The sequence below is a fragment of the Microtus oregoni genome, unplaced genomic scaffold, assembly GCF_018167655.1.
Source record: "Microtus oregoni isolate MIOR12 unplaced genomic scaffold, Mior012 000002F_ref0000024, whole genome shotgun sequence".
Taxonomy (NCBI): domain Eukaryota; kingdom Metazoa; phylum Chordata; class Mammalia; order Rodentia; family Cricetidae; genus Microtus; species Microtus oregoni.
The window spans coordinates 73,781,590-73,807,149 of NW_024543061.1; the positions used below are offsets into that span (position 1 = coordinate 73,781,590).

The 25,560-nt window shown below is 44.0% G+C and overlaps 1 protein-coding gene across 1 annotated transcript; it reads right to left on the reverse strand.

Moving 5' to 3' along the window:
- Window positions 1–3: 3 nt before the first annotated feature.
- On the reverse strand, window positions 4–22,321 carry Mansc1 (MANSC domain containing 1). The gene is made up of 4 exons (XM_041633312.1): window positions 21,954–22,321; window positions 13,412–13,728; window positions 8,947–9,087; window positions 4–1,602 (listed from the first exon to the last, which is right to left on the reverse strand). The coding sequence occupies exons 2-4, from the start codon at window positions 13,632–13,634 to the stop codon at window positions 695–697; spliced, it is 1,272 nt and encodes a 423-aa protein (XP_041489246.1). The 5' UTR covers window positions 13,635–13,728; window positions 21,954–22,321; the 3' UTR covers window positions 4–694.
- Window positions 22,322–25,560: the final 3,239 nt, after the last annotated feature.

Genomic DNA, 25,560 nt, shown 5'->3' on the forward strand with positions numbered 1-25,560 from the left:
ATACTGAGTAACAAGAGATTTATTCAAATATTTAATTGGAGGGAAATACATCTGGAATGAGTTTTATTGGAATTCATATAAAAAAAGAAGAGAGAATCCATTAAAACTAGTATCAAACAGTCGCCATTATCTGGGATGAGAAATCGCAAGGAATTGCAACTCAGATGGCCTAGACTTATGCTCAGATACAGGTCTCTAGTTTATACTCAAGCACACTTACCATTTCAGCTAGGAATTATTTTCAGCTACTATTTTACAGATAAGCCTAGCTTTTTTTTTTTTTAATCCTTTCTCTTCCTCTGAAAAACAAAACCCAAAAAGGCAAACAAACAAAAAAGATAGTGCTTGGACTGGGATTTAGCTCAGAAGGAGCACGAGAAGGGCCTAGCACGCAGAAAGCCCCGAATTTGACCTCTAGTGCTGCAAAAGAATTTTAATTTTTTTAATTAAAAATCCAGACATAGTAGTGAAAACCTGTGACCCCTGAACTGGGGGTGAGGGCAGGGGCAGGAAGAGTAGGAGTTCAAGACGAGTCTGAGCTACCTGAGCCTGTCTCAAATAGGAAAAGAAAACGAAGAAAAATAGTAGAGGCATCCTTCTAGATACAGTTTCTACTGAGACAAACTGGACAGACGGAACACAGGTGCATTTGGCAACGAGTTATTACACAAACTAAGAGATGCCCAATTTATCTTTAAATGTCAACATAGATCCCATTGATCAAGTAGTCAAGTCTCGAATACCTTTTCCTACGGAGGGATTCTGCCAGCATCCTACCCAAGAGGACAAGGCCTATTAGCAGGAACAGAACACCAAAGAGGAGCGTCCCAATGAGAAGCCACTTCTCAAAGGAAAGGCCATGCTGGCTTTTTGAAACCTTGCTCAGTGATGAACTGCCTACACTGACCTTTCCAATCTCCCTGGAAGCAGTCTCGCTTGTAACGGAAGACCCTGAGGTTGACAGAGAAAGGACCACAGAGCTTTTCCCATGCACCATGTCTGAGGTTAGCTTGGAGCCTCCTCGAAAGGGCGCTGTTTCTATGATGCGGTTTGAGTAGGTCCGGGCCTGAAAGACGGCACTTCGGGCTGCCTGGTGAGTGACTGCTTGTGTAACACTTGTAGACATGGGGACTGCAGGGCGTTTCCCGGTCACGGTGGTTAGAGGTGGAGCTGTGGTGGCTGCCATCTGCTGTGAAGTCACAGGTGTCACTGACGCGCTGGCCACGAGAAGCGCAGGCTCCCGAGTGGCAGAGACGTTATGGAGAGAAGCAACAGTCACGGTGGTGAAAGGGGGGGTTGCATTTGTAGGGAGCAGGTGAGCCATGTTTCCTTCTGAGGAAAGCTGTATACTCGGAGAATGGCTTCTTTCTTTGTAAACAGGGAGATGGGTACTCGCTTCGTCCATCTTGATGGGGTTCTGTGAGTGAGCCAAAGAGGTAGGCCTCTGAGAAGATACGTCTCTCCAAAACAGGCTGGTGGGCACCGGGTAACCCATGGGAGGATGGACTCGGGAAGAGACTGCTGGCGAGGTATGGCCAAATAAGGGAGATTCTTCTTGTGTTAACTTTTGGAGTGGGGAAGTAACTCGGGTCAATGGAAAATCTGAAGGTATAAAGAAAACGAAAAGGAGAGTTAAAATGTCCATGGTAAGATACACACACACACACACACACACACACACACACACACACACATAAATGTTTGGGCCACAGTGATGGCTCAGTGGTTAAGAGCCCTGGCTGCTCTTCCAGAGGTCCTGAGTTCAATTCTCAGCAACTACACACGATAGTTTACAGGCATCTTTAACAAGAACGGGTACCTTCTTCCGGCATGCAAACACACACACAGGCAGAACACTGTATATCTAATAAATAAATAAATCTTTAAAAATACAAATGTTTACCATGTCCCCCACAAATGGTTGATACTTGATGCTGGTATGGGTTCATTGTTGTTGTTTTGCCGACTTACAGAAACCAGAGTCTTGTGGGAAAAGGGAACCTCGAGTGAGACAATGTCCCTGTCAGATTGGCCTGGAGGCCAGGCTGCCAAGGCATTTTCTTGGTTAATGACTGATATTGGCAGGCCTGGCCCACTGTGCCATCCCTGGGCTGGTGGTCCTAGCTTGTGTGTGGAAAGCAGGCTGAGCCAACCGTGGACAGCAAGCCAGTAAGCAGCTTTCTTCCATGATCATCTCCATCAGCTCCTGCTTCGGCTTCCCTCAGTGCTATCAGCGATGAGGATGCAGAAGCTGAATCAACCCTCTCCTCCCCAAACTCTAGAAAGCAAATTAATACTGACTGACAACTTCTCTCTCTCTCTCGCTCTCCCCTCTCTCCTCTCTCTTTTTCTATCTTTGTGTCTACTTGTGCATGCAAGCTGGAAATGAACACAGGGCCATCCTGTACCCATCAATCATGACTGTATCACTGAGCTACACCCTAGCCTCAGGTCCTGGATATTTCGTCAAAGCATATATAAAATAGAAAACACCAATTATAAAATATCACAACAGTGACTCTCAACATCATGGTGTGGCTTATTTCTAGCTTAGTGGGGACAGAAAAGAAGAGAAAAGCAGGGTGTATCAGGCTGACTGAGGAATAAGTAGGAGCAGCAACGAGGCCGGGAAAAGAACCATGTAGAGAGCAGGAGGCTTGGGAAGCTAAAGATGGTTGAGGGCAGAGGCAGGGGACGGAGGAGCCAGGGTGGCCCGAGCAGGATCGGGGTTGGCAGGAAAAATGCCGGTGGAAGACAAGCATTCCTGTAGACATGCCAACTGCTCATGACAGCTAATCATGGGGACAGACATTTCAGCCTGGACATGGGACAAGAGTAATAGAAGCTTGGAAAAATGAGGCATCTCCCCGAATCCTAGTGACAGGCCTTTACCAGTGATGAGGGTTTGACTGAAAGGGGGAGGCTTGGAGGGTCTAGACTCCTTAAAGAACATTGAACCAAAGAAATAGCGTAAGGAGGATACCATTACCAAATAAAGTCAGGGGTCCCTGGCTCTCTAGAGTTATCAGAAGAGGGAGCCTATCCAGGAGACTTGATTCGGACTCTCGAAGCTTAGAGCGAATGCCTTAGGTTGTGAGTATGATGTTTGAAATCATAACGTCCCCTACTGGATGGGCACAGTAGGGCTGTTCATACCAACTCCTAAGATGGGTATTTGACTGCCAGAGACTGCTCAGGTTTTCCTCAGAGCTTTTTTATCACAGTTCAAACTGGAAAAGCTTGTTAAGACAATCAAGGGCAGCGAGGGATAATTCGAATCGCTAAGTATTGACTCTGCTACTTAGCTGTTCGGATAGTAAAAGAACTGCAGTCGGGCCTGGGAAGGTAGCTTGGTTGATAAGGCTCAACCTCCAGTTTCCCACGAACTGGGCACAAGGAAACACACCTCTCATCCCAGCACCCTGGAGGTGAAGGAAAGAGGATCAGATGTTCTAGGCCATTCTCTACTGCTCCACAGAGAGGTCAGCTCCACCAGGGGGTGCATGAGACCTTGTCTCAGACGCTAAAGAGAGCCAGGGCAGAGGAAACACAGGAGGCCGCAGTCTCCTTTCTCCCTTTTGCCTTCACGGCTCCCCCATGTTGGTCTCCAGAGTAGACCTGCCATCACCCCTACCAGATCCAGAAACAACTGAAGAGGGCTGATAGCCTGGGGGTTGCTCACGAACCCTCACAGTTTTTCATGGTTCTTTATTATTTATTTAATTTTTAAAAAATTATATTTCAAATATCTCATTTATGGGATACGTGTGCGTGTGGAGGTCAGAGGACAACTTGTAGAAGCCTGTTCTCTCCTTCTATCATGTGGGTCCCTGTAACAGATAGGCTTCCTGTTTGTAGGAGGAGGGCCTGCTTGTTCATCCTGGCCGCCCAGAGCCAAAATAATCACATAGAAATTGTATTATTTAAAACACTGCTTGGCCCATTAGCTTTAGCTTCTTATTGGCTAACTCTTATATTAATTTAACCCATTTCTACTATTCTGTATATCACCACATGACAGTGGCTTATTGGCAAAGATTCTAATGGGCGTCTGTCTCAGGCAGAGGATCCATGGCTTCTCTCTGACTCCGCCCTTCTTCCTCCCAGCATTCATTTCCATCTTCCCCACCTACCTGAGCTCTGCCCTATCAACAGGCCAAGACAGTTTCTTTATTCATTAACCAATGAAAGCATCACATAGACAGAAGGACCTCCTATATCAGGTCCCAGGGAACAAACTCAGGTCATCATGTCTGGCATCAAATGCCTTTACCCACTGAGCCATCTTGCTGGCCCTCTTTCTTTCTTTCTTTCTTTCTTTCTTTCTCTTCCTTCCTTTCTTTTCTTTCTTCCTTCCTTCCTTCCTTTCTTATTTTCTTCTTTTCCATCCTCTCTCTTTCTCTCTCTTTTATTTTATTTTTTTTTTGAGACAGTCTCATGTAGTCCAGGTCTCCTTGAATCTGATACATAGTCAAGGCTCATCTTGAACTCCTGATCCCCCTGCCTCCACTCTTTTGGAATTACAGGCATGTATCACCCCACTAAACTACATGAGTCTTTAAAACCGCCACCTGATTCATGTAGCATTTAACAAGAATGGCCAATCCTGTCTGCCCTCTACCTTTCTGGGGTTTGCAAACTGGGAATGAAGTTTACATTTTTAAATGGCTGGAAATAACCAATAGAATTTTTGATATGTGAAAAACCACACTCTATTTGAATTTTAGTGCTCTCCAATCAAGTTTTAGTGCTGTCCAGAATGTCCATTTATTTATATAGTCCCTGTGGCAGTGTTTATAAGGTCAATGGTGTACATTGATACCATTGTATCAATACCATTGTATCAATACCATTGTACAACTGGTTGCATATGGCCAGAGTACCTCAAACACAGGCCTCCAAAACCTAAATAAATACTGTTTGACTCTAGACAGAAAAGTTGGCCAACACATGTTCTAGGCTACTGTACTCTACTCTAAAATAGAAGTAGGAGCTGAGTGTGGTGGTGATGCCCATAACACTTCACCTCCAACTCCCCCACCCCACCAATCTGGGTGCATGAGTTTCCCATTTCCAACTGCACAGGCAGGCAGATCTCTCTCTCTCTCTCTCTCTCTCTCTCTCTCTCTCTCTCCCTCCCTCCCTCCCTCCCTTCCTCCCTCTCTCTAAATTTCATCCTTTTTTGATATATATATATTATATATATTACTACAGATGACGTCATCACATTCATAGCCTCACCATCTGTATGGTTAGGTATTTAATAAAATGATGTCTGGGAGTATAGCTTAGAGAATGCATGAGGTCCCAAGGCGATTCCTCAAGTCCACAAATGAAACAAACAAAACACACCTTAGCATGTTTCACTTGAAAGTTAAAGAAAGTCAGCTAGATGGCTCAGCTGGGCTGCCAAACCTAAAAAGCCCGAGTTCAGCCAGTCCCCTGGACCTATGTAGCAGGAGAGAACCACGTCTCACCAGCTACCCTCTGACCTCCACACTACCAAGATGGTGAGCACAGCTACACACACACACACACACACACACACACACACACACACACACACACAATGACTACATAAACGTTATATTAAAAACTTTACATAATCTTTTAAAGTAAAAGGCGAGCGAGAGAGAGAGATAAAAACCAAGACTGTTCAGCTAACTGACCTGCAGTCTGTGTGGTATTAGAAGTTAGATATGTCCATTGGCGAGAATGACCAAAGCAGCTGTGTGCGCTCTCAAGCATGTGCGCTCAGCTACAGTGAAAAGCCAGCGCTAGTCCCACTCGATAGATGCATGTGTTGGCAAGGAGCCTGGAACCACACAGAATCCTCCACACCTGCTCCTCTCACCTCGCCCTCTGCTGTTTGCACTGGGCGGCGGTTCTTTTTGTGGACACAAGTCACAGGAGCTGGGGAATAGCCCTGGGCCTTCCGCTCCTCTTAGAGTTTCATTTTTCAAGGGATTTCACTGAGTTAAAAAATGAGGGACTTTTTTTGGAAACCAGCTAAGCAAACAGATTTCCAATTTATTGGCTTTCTGAACCCACCCATTCTTACAATGCTTGGTAGAAAAGATATATTGCTAAACTATTAAAGGCAGGTTGATGCTAAGCTGCAGTATTTTTTGAAGACCGAGCAGAGTCCACTGCCATCGTTCAAAGTGTCAGTCTGTAAACATTAGCCAGTTGGTTACAGGAAATAAAAGTTACTTCAGAAACAAACCACTAAACAGATATTTACATTTCAGTTCAGTTCAAACAGGATAATTTATGATCAATGGAATAACTCAGCCCATAAACACGGGTGTATTTATAAATAGAATTAAAAACATAACTTGTATATATCCTGTAGGAATAAACAGTCCTCCGCATGTGTCCGGGATCTGGTGTCACTGCCAGGAACCTGCTCTGTGCTCAGGATGCCCCCTGGTGGCTCCCACCAGAACAGCTTGATTCCAGTTCCTCCAGGGTGTACTCACCCTTAAAAGGTTCCTACAAAGGCTCACTTCCCTTTCCTCTTGTCTCCATTGGCCAGCATCTTTACCTTGTACTTCTTCTTTTACACATTAAAAAAGCAACAACTCTACAGAAGTTTTATGAACACTGGAAGACTTAACCTTCAATTGTAATCTATGTCACCACAGCAAATCATTGAAACAAGCTATGCTTTTTACTACTGTTTAAGGTCTCTCTGGACAATCTTCTGCCTACATCTCACCTTCTATCTCTCTCCGTCTCCTTTACCATCTCTCTGGACCATCTTCTGCCTACATCTCACCTTCTATCTCTCTCCATGTCCTTTACCATCTCTCTGGACCATCTTCTGTCTACACCTCACCTTCTACCTCTCTCCATCTCTTTTTACCACCTCCCCCCCAAATCATCTTCTGCCTATATCTTGCTTCCCATCAACCAGTCTTTCCATCCCCCCCTATTCTGTGGCCTCAAGGAAGTTCCCCCAAAGAGTCACCAGTGATCTTTGTGAACAGTCCTTAAAGACACCACAGTCCCAGCACTCTGGAGACAGAGGAAGGCAGACCTCTGTGAGTTCAAAACAAGGCTAGTCTACAAAGCTAGTGTCAGGCCATCAACACTAAATTGAGAGGAGGCCCTGTCTTACAAAAAAACAAAAACAAAAGCAGGGACTGGAGAGATGGCTCAGCGTTTAGGAGCACTGGCTGTTCTTCCAGAGGACCTGGGTTCAATTCCCAACACCCACATAGCAGATTACAACTTCATGTAACTCCAGTTCCAGGGGCTCTGATACCCTCACAGAGACATACATGCAGGCAAAATACCAATGCACATAAAGAAAGAATACATAAATCATTAAAAAATACAAAATCAAAACCAAAACAAATTATTTGGGGAAACAAGATGTCTCAGAGGGTGGAAGCACTTACTGCATAAGCCTGGCAACCTGAGACCTGAGGAAGATATGCAGAATGCAAACATAGGTGGAAAGAGAAAACTAAGTCTATGAGACCTCTCTCTGACCTCCATGCATGGCATGGCATGCACGCACATACACACACACACATACACATATACACACATACACACACACACATACACGCAATAATAGTAACTTTTTAAAAAGACACCATGGAACATGCCTACTTAAGTGATGGGGGAGAGTCTTCTGGCTTGTGTTAATTTCATTGGTTAAATAAAGAGACTGCCTTGGTCCTTTAATAGGACATAAAATTAGGTAGGCGGAGTAAACAGAACAGAATGCTGGGAGAAAGAAGCTGAGTCAAGGAGTTGCCATGATTCTCCTACTGGACACAGACGCAGGTTAAGATCTTCCCTGGTAAGACACCTCGTGGTGTTACAGGGATATTAGAAATGGGTTAGATCGATATGTAAGAGCTAGCCAATAAGAGGCTGGAACTAATGGGCCAGGCAGTGTTTAAAAGAATACAGTTTCCGTGTAATTATTTCGGGGCATAAGCTAGCCATGCCCGCTGCTCCTAACACAACCCTTAAAAACTTTCCACGGATCCCCTTTGTACACCTAGTATGAAACCTCCCTCCTCTGAATGACAGAGGCAGTGTGATCTGTCTCCCTGCCTCTCCCCTCCACACATTCTACACAGCTTTCTCTGCCTCCAGGAATTCAGAATGAACGATTGGTCTTCATTCCAAATCCTTTCTGCCTAAGGATCATTATCATCCTGGGAGATCTTCCCCTCTCATATCTGGCTGCTGGCTTTTCAGATTTCAATCTAGGGGTTACCTCTCACTGATCACCTAACTTAGGGGATCCCTTGATGACCATTCTGTTGGGTAATCTCAGCTCTGCACAGCGCTGTGACTCCTCTACATTCTTCTTGAGCATGCATCATGGCAATTATCTCTACCGCAAAAGTCACTTTCAGAAATAAGAACTGTGGGTTTCATGTTCAGCGCTTCACCCCTGGAGAATAAAAAGTGTGCCAATGCATAGGAAATGCTAAACAACACTTGCTATTTATTTAATAAATGAAAAAAGAGGGACTAGAGAGATAGCTCTGTGGTTAAGAGCACTGGCTGTTTTTCCAGAGGTCCTGAGTTCAATTCCCAGCAGCCACATGGTGGCTCACAACCATCTGTAGTGAGATCTGGTGCCCTCTTCTATAAATTTTTTAAAAAAATTAAAAAAATAGAATATTAACAATCAACAGTTCTCTCATAGGTTATCCTGGGCTACATAGGTCACTTTGTCTTTTTTGAAAATAAAAGGTTTCATCACAGACCTGTATATGCTTAATAATATGAAGGTAAAACAAACAAAATAGTGCCAGATGCTGTTATAGGAAAATGTATTTTTGTTTAATTAATTTCAAGTCATCAAATATTTTTGAATTCATTTGGTTCTTAGTCTCTTTCAGGAAATCTACCACAGAAACCGGAGCTTTAAATAATTCAGTCATGAAAGAAATAAAACAGTGCCTTTGTTACCTCTGACGAGCCTGTAGCTCCTAAGTCCCTTTGCTGGCTTCAGCGGACAGGCTTCCTCACTGGGACAGAAGAACAGGTAGCAGTTGGGCTGTCCGGCTGTCTTCCGGGTGTCGAAGATCATGAGGTTACACACTTTGTCCCCTGCAATGAAAGACTTGGGAGAATGATTTCAAAATAGAATGTTCTAGAGAAGGACAAGCTGGAGGAGCCTTACTCGCTCCAGAGTGCTCCGTTCAATTTTCTGTCCCCTTAGACCATTTCCTTCTTCTTAGGTTAGTGACATAAAGCAACTCTAAAAGACATTGATTTGGTTTATAAACCCAAGTAAATCTTGGAAAAACCATTTTTTTCATTTAAAAGTTTACTATTATCTATTTTCTGTGCATGTGTGTCTTGCCCACACATATGTCTGTGTGCTGTGGGCATGCAGTGCTTGCAGAAGGCAGAAGAGAGCATCAGATCTTCTAGAACCAGAGTCAAAGACGGCTGTGAGCACTAACCATCTGGATGCTGGGATTCAAACCTGGACCATTTGGAAGAGCAGCCAGTGCTTGGAACCACTGAGCCATCTCTTTATCTCCCCACACCATTTTCTTTTAGCAGCACATTTTGTTCTCTAGAGACAAATCTTCTATTTGTTAAAACAGCTTTTAGGGGCTCGAGTGATGGTTTGAATCCCAGCACCTACATGACACTCACAACCATCTGCAGCTCCAGTTCTAGGGGAGCTGAGGTTCTCTTCCGGCCTCTCAGATACCAAGCACATACATGATAAAAATATATAGGCAAAACACACATACACATAAAATAAAAATAAATATGAAAAAAAAAACCCTTCTCCAGAAAAACCCCATGGTTTAGCTAGGTGTACGGGCCTATAGTGTCAGCACTCAGAGGTAGAGGCTGGAGAAGCAGGAGTTCAAGGCCATCCTCCTGCAACTACAGAGTGAGTTTGAGGCCAGTCTACAAAAGACCCTATCTCAAAATACCAAACCCTGTAGATAGGAAAAAAGAGTTAGCCTTTGCCAGGATTCTACTGCTTCTTATTCCATCGCTCACTCGACCCGACGCAGCTCTGCTTTTCCTTCTCCAACAATGTGATGCCTGCCGTAGCATTTGTGAATGCATCTTGTGGATGCTGGGATTCAAACCTGGACCGTTTGGAAGTGAGAGGAACAGTCAACTTGATAGGTCTGAGAAGCACCTAGCACTTGGTGAAACATACTTCTGGGTGTGTTCTGAGCCTGTTTTCAGAAAGGATTAAGTTAGCCAGGAAGACCAGCCTTGACTGGGGGTGCATTGTCCATTAGACTGGGAACCTGGATAAGAAAGAATACAAGGCCTGGGGAGTGGGGGAGAATGCTAACTGGGCAGGCGGCACAGGGTTGTAATCTTAGCATTTCAGAAGCCAAGACAGGAGGGTCAGGAGTTCATGGCTACACAATGAGTTTGAGGCTAGCCTGAGCTACATAATACTCCACCCCAAACAAAAGTTGGGCATAGCTGTACATCCTGTAATCATGAGGCAGAGGCAGGAAGATCATCCCAAAGTCAAGGGTAGTCTAGTTTATACAGTGAAACACTGTTTAAAACAAAAACAACAAAACAATTTATGTGAAATATAAATATTATCTGTGAGGATTGAATGCTGGATATGTGGGTGTTTCCTGACAGCACAGAAAACCAGACATTTGTCATCAATTTCAAGAACTGAGGGTTTCCTACCTTATTTTACAGTGAAAGTGTTCATACAGATTTGCCACCCATAGATCTTAGTTCACAGATTTTGTTGTTGTTGTTTTACATTTATTTATTTACTTTTTTATTTGTTGTTTTCATTCATCTACTTATTTTACAACATGGCTGTAGCCTCCTCCCACTCCCCTCCCACTCCCTCTACCCCATCCCCTCTCTGTTCCCACCCACCAATCCCATCCTCTTCCATCTCCATCTAGGAAAGGGCAGGTCTCCTGCATCAATAAAACACAGCATATCAAGTTGTAGTAAGACTAAGCACCTCCCCATCTATTAAGGCTGGACAAGGCGACTCAATATGAGGAGTAGGGTCTCAAAAGCCAGTAAAAGATTCAGAGGCAAGCCCTGTTCCCACTGTTAGGGGTCCCATAAGAGGACCAAGCTACACAACCGAAACATATATGCAGGCTCCCTGGTTCTTGGTTCAGTCTCCAATGAGCTCTTATGAGCCCAAGTTAGCTGACTGTGTGAGCCTTCCCGTGGTGTCCTTCCCCCTCGTTTATTCAGCAGTTAAAGTAAAAACTACAGTTTTAAAGCAAATTATCAAAATAATTTGATGGTAGTCATAGACTGTAGGAAAATGAACGTCAATGTGAAGCACACAACATTCTGCCTGTGATTTGGAGTTTTTCTGGACCTACTACTTTATCCAGGAGCCCATAACTATGACAAAATAGCTGATGTAAGCAACCAGAGGGAGAAAAGGTCTGTTTGAGCCCTCAGTGCCAGAGGCATCCGTCTAGGCACATCCAGGGTGTTATGGAAGTGGCGATTCTCTGAGGGCTGGGATTTCAGGTACGCATAACCATGCCCACCTATGTCAGATCAATGCTTATCTCAGCGTTTGTAAGATCAGTGCTTTAACCCCTGTGCTACTGAAGCTTCTACATCAACATTCATATGTTTTTAAAAGGTAGGAATTTAAGTTAAATCACTATGGTTTCTATAAACCACAGCACCAGAAAGCATACTTCTCAATCTGAGGTCATCAAAGGGCTACTTCCTTTCCACGCCACCTCTTGCAAACCCCTGCCAATAACTGGATATCCTACAGTTCAGGTCGGCCCATTTTTAATCTAACCAGCTGGGGTTAGCACCAGACTCCATAGGCAAGGGTTCCTTCCTGCAAGCCCGCTGTCCTCTCAGAATCAGCGGCAAGTGTCAGGGCTCAGGTTTCCGAACCCTGTGACTTGACTGCAAATTCAGAGGTTGTCCACTGTATAGGCATAATCAATTCAAATCACTGACCCTTTGGTTCAGAGTACCCCTCCCTGGAGACCAGGGCACAGGTCTGAATGTCCCAAGCTTCCGACTAGAGTTTGCTCTTTCTGATGACCAGTGACATCTAAAACAGTCTGTGGGCCTGTCAAAGTGGCCTCAGCTAGCATGAGTGAGTTATAGTTGAAAGGCACTTACAATCATGACACTTGCTCCTGTCACTGTACATTGAGGTTTAGGAGCTCTATGCCTTATGCCATCCCAGCTACCCAGAAGGCTGAGGCAGGAGACTCACAAGGCCTGTTTGGACTACAGAATGGGTTTAGGGCAGCCTGAGAATTTACAAAACAAAGAGAGGGGGCTGGAGAGATGACTCCGCAGTTCAGATCACTTGCTCTTTTTACAGAAGACCCAGATTTGGTGCCCAGCACCCAAACGGAGCTCACCTGTAACAGTTTCAGAAGGTCTGACACCCTCTTCTGGCCTCCCCTGGCACTGTACACACATAGTGCACATACATGCACACATTCAGGCAAACACCCACATGCATAAGATAAAAACAAACCTTTCTTTTTTAAGAGAAAGAGGACTGAGGAATAGAGCCGAGTGGGAGAGCACTTACCTAGCTTACATGTTCATGAGGCTGTGGGTTTTGTTAGTTACAGTACCACCAAAAAATAAGGACCTGAGACAAAGACTCCATATACATTCCTTATGCCATAGCATCACAGAAAAAGAAGTTCAAGGGCAGACACCTGTTTTAGCATCTTGCCCAGCTCTGTTTCATGCTCCTTGATGGGTGAGGTCTTTCCATCCTATAAGCCCACTCTAGCACTTAGCAAAGTGTGGCATACTCGACAAAGTTAACATTGTTTCACGTAGAGAATGCAGACAGCGTCATGAGCAAAACAGAATCACTGCCAGCTCTAAACACACACTTCTCTTTTCAGCTTGCCAGTTTGAAGCCTGAAATGTTTGGTTTAAACCTACAAGCCTACGTTTTCTTCTGCATAAATGTATAAGATTGACTCTCTTCCAGACCAGCAAGATGGCTCATCTGGCAAAGAGACTGCTGTGTAAGTCTGGTGACCTGAGTTTCATCCCTGAACCCATCTAAGGGTTATATGGACACACTTATCAGCAACCACAATACAGCTCTGGGGAGGGATGGTGGAATGTACTTAGGGACAATTCCCCAGTGAATCTGTCTTTCTGCTCCACTGAGAATTTCTGGTGCAAACTAACCAGCCACACCCTCCAACTATCTTGTCCCAAAACACACAAGCCACAGCTCACAAAACACACAAGCCACAGCTCACAAAACACACAGGCCACAGCTCACAAAACACACAAGCCACAGCTCACAAAACACACAGGCCACAGTTCACAAAACACGCAGGCCACAGCTCACAAAACACACAGGCCACAGCTCACAAAACACGCAGGCCACAGCTCACAAAACACACAAGCTACAGCAGGTTGTGTTACTTACCCGCTATGTTTTGTGTTGAACAGCAGGTGCTGATGCAGTCTTCCTGGGTTACTGTATGGATGGGCTCATTGCCTCTGATTCCTTTTAAAAGAGAAGACTGGATGTCAATGACAACATCCTCTAGACTCTCAGTGAGGCACTTCTGACCAGCAGACAGCCTTAGTGTCAGGAAGCAAATGACCACCAAAGTATAAGCCAAGCTCTGCTCCTTCTGGAAGAGCATTCTGGATGCTTGTTGATCTTGATCTTTCTTCAGAGGTCAAGGATGACTCTTCTTGTCTCAGTTTACTTCAGGAAAATTGTACAGGTTACTCTTTCTATAGAAAAACAGCAAAAATAGAAACATATCAATGACCCTTGCGGAGGGGTTGAAGCAGAAAGATGACCATGAGTTCAAGGCCCGCTGGGGCTATGTAGTGTGAGTTATAGGGCAGCTTGGGCTACAGTGTGAGAAGGCTCAGTGGGTAATAGCATTTGCCAAGTCCTATTATTATGAGGACAGGGGTTTGGATCTTTTTTTTTTGTTGTTGTTTTTTGTTTTTTGTTTTTTGTTTTTTGTTTTTTTTTTGGTTTTTCGAGACAGGGTTTCTCTGTGGTTTTGGAGCCTGTCCTGGAACTAGCTCTTGTAGACCAGGCTGGCCTCGAACTCACAGAGATCCGCCTGCCTCTGCCTCCCGAGTGCTGGGATTAAAGGCGTGCGCCACCACCGCCCGGCTAGGGGTTTGGATCTTAGCATCCATGTTCAGTGGCTCCCAAGCTGCCTGTAACTCCAACTCTAAGGATCCAACACCCTCTTTTGACCTCTGCATAGGCACTGGCACAGAGACAGACAAACAGACACAAACATACACACAAAGCAAACAAAACATATCTTTAAATAATAATAATACTATAAAACAAAAAAATAAAAAGCAAAGACAAACAGACACAAACATACACACAAAGCAAACAAAACATATCTTTAAATAATAATAATACTATAAAACAAAAAAATAAAAAGCAAATAAAAAATAAAAGCTGAAAGTACCTGTGAAGAAGTTTAAATGAAAGACTGCCTGTGTGTTTGAGAGTCCTTCATCTTCTGGTTCCTTGCCAACATGAGGAGAAAGGCCACAAAACTGCCAGTGCTGAGAGCTCAGCACACCACTTTTCTCAGTGACAGCACTTAGCCTTTAAAGATATCTGCTGGAGGCAGACATTGACTGTGCTAAGAGACTCAAACACACATTCCCCTCTTGAGTCCTTGTACCAGCCTGGCAGAAAGTTGCTTCTCTAAATATCAAGTGAGAGGAAGAAAGTCTCATGATTGAATTCTAGGAACTGGTCAGTTAGAATGGAGAACAGTCTGGCTCCAGTAAGAGAAGGGCTATAGAGCACTTGAATGGGGTTTGTGGACCCGGGTGCTTGTGTGCCCACTTGGGAAAGTAGCTGAGACCACGCCCGCAGCTCAGCATCCACCCTTGGGCAGGCAGCAGGATCAGGACTTCTAAGACTGCCCAGGCAGGAGAGCATGGTGGATTCCTGCTGCCATACACAGAGATATTTCCAGGCTGTGCAATGCTCCGCAGGGCATATTTAGCTATTGCTCAGATAAAAAGGGTTTCTGTGCTGCAAGCTCATTCTCAGAGTTAAAGTGCTGAGCACGGCTCCTACCTGGTGGTCCCAGACCTGGCCATAATGGTACCTCCACCATTTTGAAAGTGGAGAGAGGCAGAGCCAGCATCCAGAGCTGCTGCAACCAAGCTGTTTACCGTTTTAAAAGCTCTTCAAGACAGAAAAGAATTTCAGATACACAATAGGACAGATTCGGACATAAAAGACCTCTGAATGAGTCACAGCATTGGATAAATGTACATAGGCTTGGGAGAGAGAAGAAAAGGAATATAGACAGTTAAAAAAAGAAGTACTTTTTTTTTAAAAAAAAAAAAGGTAAAGTCTTTAAAGAGACAACGTACAGACAGTCATAGACTAAAAGGAGTAAACAAAGAATAAGCCACGGAAAGATAAAAATTCTCAGAGTCTGGACTATGTATATTATTGTGTTTTCTTTGAATTTTTTGACTGTGAAGGAGCTAAGTACAGAGAGATATTTCATTATATGGGATGCTAAGCTAAACCAACATGTATATTACAAAGATATCTTGACTTCAGAATTTGGGTCTAAGGATAGGTTGCTTTGGAAAAGAGGTTCTTCTTTTGTTTCCACAGAGGATGAGAACCTGTGGATTGTTTCCAGACTAATATGATTTGATGCACCAAGACCCCTGAAAATACTTCACCCAATAAACAGCAGGAAGAAGTTTGGAAGATAACTATGCCCATATTTCCAAATATTGTCTATAAGTGTTTGTTTACACTTAAAGGGGATATGCTATAGAGATTTGCATTGGTAAGGATCTTGTTTTATTGATACAAAGTTAAGATCAATTTTTTATACTGTATATGCGTGTTTCTGACCTTGATTAAGGTATTGTGCTTGTGCAGCTCATTTAGAAATGTAATGTATAATTAAGAAATATAGGTTAATAGATAATCTATAATAGTCAAGCTTATAGTCATGTTAGTTAGATTTTCTAGATGTACAGAGATGTATTTCAGATGGATAGGCATTCTTCAAACCTTTCAAAGACTACAGAATATGGCATTTAAATGTTTAAGAATTTAGGACTTTTCATGACAGTGAGACACATCTGCTCCTAGCAGCACCAAGCTACTTCAAGAGGAAGATGGGCACCAAAGAGGCTCCTCATGAAGTCTATTAGCCTTTGGGCAAGAAACTGCTCTTGCCTGGACTGCTTCATGAACTGGACATGCAGGAAATGACTGCTAAACTTGCCTAAAGGTGAGACGATCCTTCAGGGTTCCTGCTTCATGAAAGGGTCGGCTAGACATTCTGCAGGATACAGAAGAAAGTGACTGACAAACTGCCAATATAGGTGAAACTGTCTTTGAAATTTCCTGCTTCATGGAAAAGTCTGCTGGATACTATGGGCCTATAGGGTGAAGATGGATGTCCCAACGGTACAGAAGAACTTTGGGTCCAGGCAGTGAGATGTCTCTGTCAATTCTAGAGTTTTGGAAGTTGCTTACAATGCACTTCCTGTTTACTTAGGTAATATTATATCCTTCTGGAGTCTTTGATGGAGTTGAAGAATTTACAGTTATAGTTTTCCTTTGTTATAATAAAAGATAAAGTAGATATAAAATTGTAACTGTAATTCTTGCTTGATAAATGTTTTGTTATATTTAATTTTACTATGTTAAAGTTAAAACCTTTTTATTTAAACAGAAAAGGGGAGGTGATGTGGAATTTCCCTTCGTATGTTGTGATTACCATTGGTTAATAAAGGAACTGCTTTGGGTCTATAACAGAGCTATAGGGGAACAGAGAAAGGTGGGGGAAAACTAAAATGAATGCTGGGAAAAAGAAGGGCAGAGTCAGAGAGAAGCCATGTAGATCAGATGCCAGAATTTTAGCTGGTAAGCCACAGTCACGTGGCAATACACAGATTAATAGAGATGGGTTAATTTAGGATATGAGTTAGCCAGAAATATGCTTAGGTTATTGGCCAAACAGTATTGCAAATAATATGGTTTCTGTGTGATTATTTCGGGGCTGAGCAGTCGGGGAAAAAAACAAGCGGTCCTATTGCAACAATAAATGGAGAAACAAACCTTTAACCTTTCACAACAATGAGCTGAAAATGGATCCCAGCCATAAGTGTAAATCACAAATCCATATGATTCCAGGCAATAGAGAGAAGAAACGTCTTCATGTTCTTTGATTAATTAAATGATGTGGTTTTAGATACAACAGCAAAAGTAAGATCCCTAAAAAAAGTTGAGTTTTTTTTTTTACATTTATTTTATGTGTATGAGTATTTAGCCTCCATGTATGTATGTGAATGCATACCTGGAGCCCACAATGTCAGAGAAAAGCATTGACACTCTCTGAAACTGGAGTTATAGATGGTTGATTGTAAACCACAATGAGGGTGCTGGAACTGAACCCAGGTCCTCTGTAAGAACAGTGAATACTCTTTTTTTTAAATTTTTTTATTTATTAAAGATTTCTGTCTCTTCCCCACCACCGCCTCCCATTTCCCTCCCCCTCCCCCAGTCAAGTCCTCCTCCCTCATCAGCCCAAAGAGCAATCAGGGTTCCTTGCCCTGTGGGAAGTCCAAGGACCACCCACCTCCATCCAGGTCTAGTAAGGTGAGCATCCAAACTGCCTAGGCCCAAAAAGAGGAACATGGGATGTACTCACTCATATTTGGTTTCTAGCCATAAATAAAGGACATTGAGCCTATAATTAGTGATCCTAGAGAAGCTAAATAAGAAGGAGAACCCAAAGAAAAACATAGGCAGCCTCCTGAATATTAACCTTCATCAGGCGAGGAAAGGAAACAGAGACAGAGACCCACATTGGAGCACCAGACAGAAATCTCAAGGTCCAAATCAGGAGCAGAAGGAGAGAGAGCACAAGCAGTGAATACTCTTAAGCACTGAGCCATGTCTCTTGTTCCGATGTGATTTTTAATTAAAACCAAAAACTGCTCCTCCACAAAAGCCACTGTTCTTCCCTTGTGTGTGTGGGATGGGGGCGGTGCATGTGTCTGTGGGGGTTCAGGATCTTCCTAAATGGCTCTCCCATCTTCATTGAGGCATGGGCTTTTAATCAAACTCACAGCTTGCTGACACAGCTAGTCTCTCTAGGCAGCTTGCTCCAGGATCCTGCCTCTGCCTTTCAAAGGCTGCTCAGCCCACCCAGCATCTGTGAGGGTTGGGGAGCCAAACTCCAGTCCTCATGTTTGCTCTGCTTTACCCACAGAGCTTTCCCCCACCCGAGCTGCAGAGAAGATATTTGTAAAATACCTATCCACTAAAGGCCTGGCTTCCAAATATACCAAAGATTCTCAACAATAAAGGAAAAACTAAAAAGGGAGCCAGACATGGCCGTATATACCCTTAACCTCAGCACCCGGGTGGCAGAGGCAAGCAGATGTCTGGGAGTGTGAGGCCAGCCTAATCTATATATTGAGCTCCAGGACTTCATAGTGGGACCCTGTCCAAAGAAAAACAAAAACAAAATCCTAGAAAAAAAAAAGACACAATACCAAAACCAAAATCAAACCTCAAAAATGGGAAAAATATCTGAGTAGATGTCTCTCTCTCTCTCTCTCTCTCTCTCTCTCTCTCTCACACACACACACACACACACACACACAATGACAAATAAGCATCCTAAAATGCTCAACATATCATCAAGGAACTGTAATTTCAATCAACACTGAGACACCACTACACACCTATTAGAATGGTTAAAAAAAAAAAAACTCTAAGAAACAGACAACACTAAAAGCTAACATGAGATTGGAGCAACAGGAACTCCATTCCTTGCTGGTAAGACTGCGAACGGTAGAGCCACTCTGAAAGAAATGTGGTGGTGTCTTTCAAAACTTAGAGGTCGTCTCACCATAGAGTTCGGCAACTGTCCTACATGTATTTATCCAAATGCATTGAAAACTGTCTAGGGGCTGGAGGGGTGGCTTAGCTACTAAGAACAGATACTGCCTTTCTGGAGGTGTCAAGCCCCAGCTCCAAGAGGATCTGATACTCTCTTCTGACCTCTTCAGGCACTATAGGCTCATGCACAAACCAGTATGCACACACGTACACACACACCCATCCATCCATGCACATATACACATAATTACAATTAAAAGTCTTGAAAAGTTTGCTTCTAAACAAAAAAAATATTCACGGGAATGTTATAGCAGCATTTTTCATAATTTCTCAGAGCTAGGAACAACTAAGATGCTATTCCACAGGCAAATGGATAAATAAGACACCATCATATATTTAAATGTTATTCAGCAATAAAAGGAAATGAATTATCAAGCAACAGAAAGATAGGAAAAATCTTCAATTGTATACTGCTAAGTGAAAGAAGCCACTCTGAACAGACTTGACTCTGACTTTGACTCAGAATATATCCTGATAGTCTGGAAAAACCAAATCAAAAATACCAGAACTGGGGCTGGAGAGATGGCTTTGAGGTTAAGTACATGGGCTTTTCTTCTAGAGGACCCAGGTTCTAGTACCAGCCTATGCAGGGTGGTTTTCAACTATCTGTAATTCAAGGCCCAGAGGCTTTGGTGCCCTCTTCTGGCTTCCTTGGAGAGTGCACACAGGTGAGGCACAGACATACATGCAGGCAAAACACCCATACACATAAAAGGAAAAAGAGAATTTTATTCTTTCTTTCATATATATAATATATATTTTTATTTTATCATATTTATATATTTTTATTATATATATATATTTGAGACATGGTCTCTCTACAGAGCCCTGGCTGTCCTAGAACTCAAAATGTAGACCAGACTGATCTCAAACTCACAGAGATCTGCCCGTCTCTATCTTCCCAGTCCTGGAATTAAAGGTTTGTCCCACCATACCTGATAAAAAAGAAGAACTTAAAGTCCTAAAAGTAAATCAGAGCTTACTAAAAGGGGAAGAGGTTGGAGTACAGAGGCTGCTTACAGCTGTGAATTGATTTTGCATGATACTGTAATGGACACATCATTGTATATCTACTAAGACCCATAGAACTGTAAAACACTTCACGTGAACCCTATGTGAATAATGAATTTCAGTTAGTTAACCAACAAAGCCGGTCTATGATAATAGAACACAAGTGTGCTATTTTCCTTGTTATTACATCCAGCTTCTGTGTACCGTAAAATGGAAACATGTATCATTTTCACATGCCAGCCTCTTTGTACTTTATACAGATCACGCCCTGAAATCCTCACAAGAAACCCAGGGTAGGCCAGCATGATGATTCACACCTGAAATCCCAGCACTTGGCTATGAAAGCTGCTTTTCAGTGAGAGGCTAGGAAATAACGCATTTCCCCAAAGTTCACAGACTTCCTGAATTCTCGCCATGGAAAGGGGGAAGGAAGGGAGGAGTGGGAGAGTCTGGGATAGTCTGTCCTCGTGTGCTTGCATAGATACCTGAATTGTACAAGGAGACGGAGCAGGGGCTGTGCTCTCGGGGTGCAGGACGTAACATCCCTAGAGAGGGCTCAGTGGGTAAGGGCACTTGCTGCCAAGTCTAATGACACAGCTCGATCCCTGGGACTCTCAGGGTAGGAGAGAACTCATTTCCACAGGTTGTCTTCTGACGTACACTATGCACCAGGGTATAAACGTGTTCATGTGCGCAACAGTGTAATTTTTAAAAAATTTTAAGAACAAAGATACTGGCACTGTGGCACATACCTTTAACCATGGTGTTGCAGAATGTTTGTCTCTGCCTAAGTGCCTTTGGATTGGTTTAATAAAGAGCTACATGGCCAATTGCTGGGCAGGAAAGGCTAGGCAGGAGAGAATAGGCAGAGAGAAGTTGAGAGGAGGAATCTAGGCACATGATTTCACCAGCAGACTCAAGCAAGTCAGATTTGCTGTACTAAGATGAGGTAACTGAGCCACGTGGCAGAACATATATATATATATGTGTGTGTGTGTGTGTGTGTGTGTGTGTGTGTGTGTATTAATTAAGTTGTAAGAGCTAGTTGGGAAAAAAACTAAGCTAAGGCCAAGCTTTCATAATTAATAATAAGTCTCTGGGTCATTATTTGTGGGCTGGCGGTCCAAAGACAGTCCGGCAAGAAAGCTTGCTATACCTCAGGAGGCAGAGGAAGAGATCTTGCGAGTCTGAGGCCAACCTGGTCCACATAATGAGTTCCAGACCAGTCAGGGCTACACAGTGAAAATGTAATTAATTAAAGTTTAAAAAATATTTTCATTAAAGATACCCAGCAACTGGTTACTTAGCTCTTCGGCTTTCTTTTTCTTTACTTGGTCCCCAATTAAGGATTGCATATCAGCACAGTCCTAGGGCAGGAACCCAGAGTCCTGAGCTACACAGCAGCCCATAAGTTATCTAGTCAGTTATTTATTTGGGTTTAATCCTGCTCAAAAGGAGGACAGGCACAGATGAAAGAGAGAAACTCCAGTCTCCCTAGAGTCACTCAAACTTAACTTGTACGGAGCTATTTCAATTGTTGGGAATCATTTACAGCATGCTATCAAGACGTCAATAATTCTCTCTCTCTCTCTCTCTCTCTCTCTCTCACACACACACACACACACACACACACACACACACACACACACACACCTTTACAGAGTATCACACAGCAGGTTGAAAAAGGAAAAGACAAACCTTAAGAGAAAACAGAACTTTTCCCTTTGAACAAACCGCATGCTGCTTCCTGAGCGCTTTGGCCTCCCTCTGCAGACAACTTGGAGCTTGTGCCATTAATAGCAGGTGCTTTCAAGCTCGCCTGGCTATCTGCTTTGGGATATTGCAGCGACACACTCTCCAGATCAGCCCCCTTTTTGCTCTAACCTGGCCCCTGGGATCGCTTTGGTGTGGGTGCCTAAGCAGGACCTGGGAAAGGAACGGAGTTGCCCTCGGCAGGAGCGGACTCTAACCGAGGCCAGCCAGGGGAGGGAAGAGACGCCTTTACCTTGTGGTCCCCGTGGCGCTTAAAGACCGTCGAGGCGCGCAAGGGTCTGGAAAGGGTCGCGGAGGATGCTCCGCAGCTCCCGCACGGGCCCCGCAGATTTTTGTCGTGATCAAGTTCCTGCTTCCGTCGCAGTGACTGAAAGTTTGCACGGGGGAAGGGCGCGTTCCTGCCCTGCAACCCGGAGCTGCTTCCCAGGAACATCCAGCCTGACCGCCCCAGTCAGGACGCGCGACTGCAGGTCCCCAGCTCCCGGCGTAGCCACCGCACCCAGCACAGGGCGAGCCACTAAAGGGAGAAGTGCGGACCCTCAGGGTCACCAAGGGTCTGCAGCTGTGCTGCCGCGCCCTGAAGAACAAACTCACGGGTGTTAATTGGGTCGTTCACCCAGGTGTACTCCTCCCCACGTTAGAGTAGCAATCTTTTTGTCCTTCGCTTCTCAAGCAACCACTGTCAGCGGCTGTCCTGAAGGCCTGGCTGGCTTGTAATTCTTTGAGTTGGCAAGCATGACCTTGAACTCCTGATCCTCTTGCCTCTATTTCCCAAGTGCAGGTGTAACAGGGGTGCCACCACCACAGCTGGCTCAAGAATACCTTCTTGGTTAAAGTTCACAGTGCATCCTATTTTGGCATAACTAGGAGAATCCTATTTCCATGATTGGAGAGCAGAAGGGGGCCTCCTGGCAGCTCCCCCCCCCACCCATAACTCTGTCAGGCAACCCTAGGGGAAAGCATTTGGCTTTGGGGGAATTTACTGGTTTGTTGTGTGTTGTGGCAGTGTGTTGTTTGTTTGTTTTGCTTCTTTGAGACAGGTTCTTCCCAGTCCGCCTTCCAACTCCGTATATAACTGAGGATGAACCTTTACGTCCTGATCTTCCTCCTCTACCTCCCGAAGTGCAACGATCACAGGAGCGCACGTCCAGCTGTGATTTGCCTATGGGCGTGGGTAATAATGACAAAGGCGATGATGTCCTTTGCTGTTGTTAAAATGGCGTCCCTCAACAGTTAGCACAGGGCTTTGCATGTTAGAGTTGTTAAATGTATTTAACTAAAATGTCCTTGCTGCCGAATGAATGGTAAATGAGCATAGCGGGTTAAAGAAGCTCTCACCCACTGCTCCCCTTCCCCCTGCTGGCATATAACCCCAGACAAATGAAACCTCACTAAAACACTGGTGCAACTGGGTCTAACTTCCAGCAATATCTTTCCTTTGGCTGCTGTGAAAGTTTTCATACTGCAGTAGTAGGTAATTATTCTAGCCTGTACAGCCACCATAGAAGCCCAGCTTTAACCAATCGCTGCAGGAAGTATATGTTACCAGAGAAAGCTTGTGAACAATGGCCCATTGTGTGAAGCCAGCTCCTGGTAGGTAGAGGGTGACCTACTTTCCGGCTCTGTAATGTTGCCACTGCTTGGTACCAAAGAGTTGCCAAGGAAAACTAGACTCCGGAGTGGATTAATTATTGCACCGGAATAAGTTTCCTGCTGCGACAAGATTCCGTGTATGCATGTCCATCTCTGTAGATGATATGGTTGGGGGATGAGAGGAACTACTGAGTAGTTCTCCGCCGTTAGAAATTTCAGGTTGCAGGGGGTCTCCACACCTGCCTGTAACCCCCAAACTCACCCTCAGTTGCACAGCCGGGAATTCAAGGGGTCCTGTTTCAAATGACAAAGAAATGTCAGCTTTAGTGTTCTGCTAGAGTGCACTTGTTGGACGTCTCAGTTACAGCAGTGAACAAGGTCACTGACGGAAATATTGACTAAACCAAACTTCCTGGAGCTGGGCCTCGAGGCACAGGCTTGTAATCACAACTAAAGGTTAAGATAGCAGAATCACAAACTGAATGCCCGTCTGGGCTGCAGAGCGATTTTTAAGCAAGCGGGCAATCTAGTGAGGTCCTGTTTCAAAATAAAAAACAAATTATTAAGAGCTTGAAAAATGGTTGAGTGGTTGAGAGTTCATACTGCTCTGCCAGAGGGTCCAGATGTGTTGTCCAGATGTGGTGTCCAGAGGGTCCAGATGTGGTGTCCAGCACCCACATCAACCAGCTAACAACTGCCTACTAAATTTTTTTTTTTAAGATTTATTTTTTCAGGGCATGGTGGCATGCACCTCTGATCCCAACACCCAGAAAGCAGAGGCAGGTGGATCTCTGTGAGTTTGAGGACAGCCTCCTCTACAGAGTGAGCTCCAGGACAGCCAGAGATAAATAATGAGACTCTGTCTCATTAAAAAAAAAGATTCAGTTTTATGTATATGAATGTTTGCCTGAATATGTGTGTATGTATGTATGTATGTATGTATGTATGTATATGCCACGTGTGAGCATGCCCAGTACCCTGGAAGGACAGAGAAGGGTATTGAATCCCCTGAAACTGGAATTAGAGTGGTTATTAGCCACCTTGTAGGTGCTGGAAATCAGACCTGGGTCCTCTGCAAGAATAGTGCTCTTAACCACTGAATAATCTCTCCATCACATAGACCATTAAGGACTATATATCTCTGGTAGAGCACTTTCTTAGCATATACAATGGCTTACTTTCAATTCACAGAATAGTAAAATCTATAAAATAAACATTTCACAATTCTGTTGATATGAAACAGATGTTTAAAAAGAAACCAAATCCATCTCTATTTCATTGCAGAGTGAGGTTTTGTTATGGTTTTGAAATGGGGTCTTTTTATGAAGTCCGGTCTAGCTTTGAACTCAAGACCTTCCCTCCTTAGCTTCCTGAGTGCTGAGAAAATGTCTGACTGGGGTGATGAGAAAATGAAGGTAGGACAGACACACAGACATATGTACAGAAAATCTGGGATCCAGTGGGATGACGTGCTCTGATGGAAGACACCAAGCACAACTGTAACAGCAACCCAGGAAGCAAATGCTCTGGTTAAGGAGGCTGGTCTGTGACTCACAGCTGAATAAGGGAGCAGAATTAGTAAATCTTGATAGAAAGGCTCTGTAGGGAGCAGCCCCAGATGGCAGCCATCCTGGAGGAGGAAGCTATGGTTGATAGATAGTTCCTACATAAACGGCATCCGAACTATAACCAGAGAAAGCCTTTGCCATCCCTCCGAGCCCCACCTGGGAAGGCTTTGCTACTCCATGGGTCTGGCACCGGGAAAGATTTTTGATCCTCTTCCCTGAGAGTGAGAACTCCCATCTACATGGAGGCACTTTTCTTTTTTAAGTGTTTTATTAGGAAAATATCTGTTATGTTCTTCAGGAGGAAATCAAAGAATAAGACACGGGGTCTGACTTCAAAGTGCTTCTAGATCGATGAGTGGGACAGGTAAGTTGATGGCTACAGAAGAACAGTATGATGATAGAAGTGGCTAACTAAGGAATCACAGAGGATGGTCTTCCAAGAAGAGGGATATGTGTTAGATCCAAAAACCGAGAAGCTCAGCTAGCTAGATAAGGAGGAAGAGGAGCAACAAGAATGAGTTATCCAGAGAGAGGAAGCAAAGCGCTCAGGAATCAGCCCATCTGGCAGGAAAGTTGCCTGTACATCAAGAAAAAAAAATATTAGTCAGAATATACTAGTATTCTGGAAAATTCTTTCTGCTTGCTACATGGAGAATGGGTTGAAGGAAGTGAGGTCAG

What these genes read in the sequence shown, in the direction of transcription:
- Mansc1 (XM_041633312.1), bottom strand. Translation starts at nt 13,634, where the DNA reads ATGCTCTTCCAGAAGGAGCAGAGCTTGGCTTATACTTTGGTGGTCATT. An exon ending in TTCAACACAAAACATAGCGG is followed by an intron (nt 9,088 to 13,411) that starts GTAAGTAACACA and finishes CTTTCATTGCAG; the next exon opens with GGGACAAAGTGTGTAACCTC. An exon ending in GAGCTACAGGCTCGTCAGAG is followed by an intron (nt 1,603 to 8,946) that starts GTAACAAAGGCA and finishes TTATACCTTCAG; the next exon opens with ATTTTCCATTGACCCGAGTT.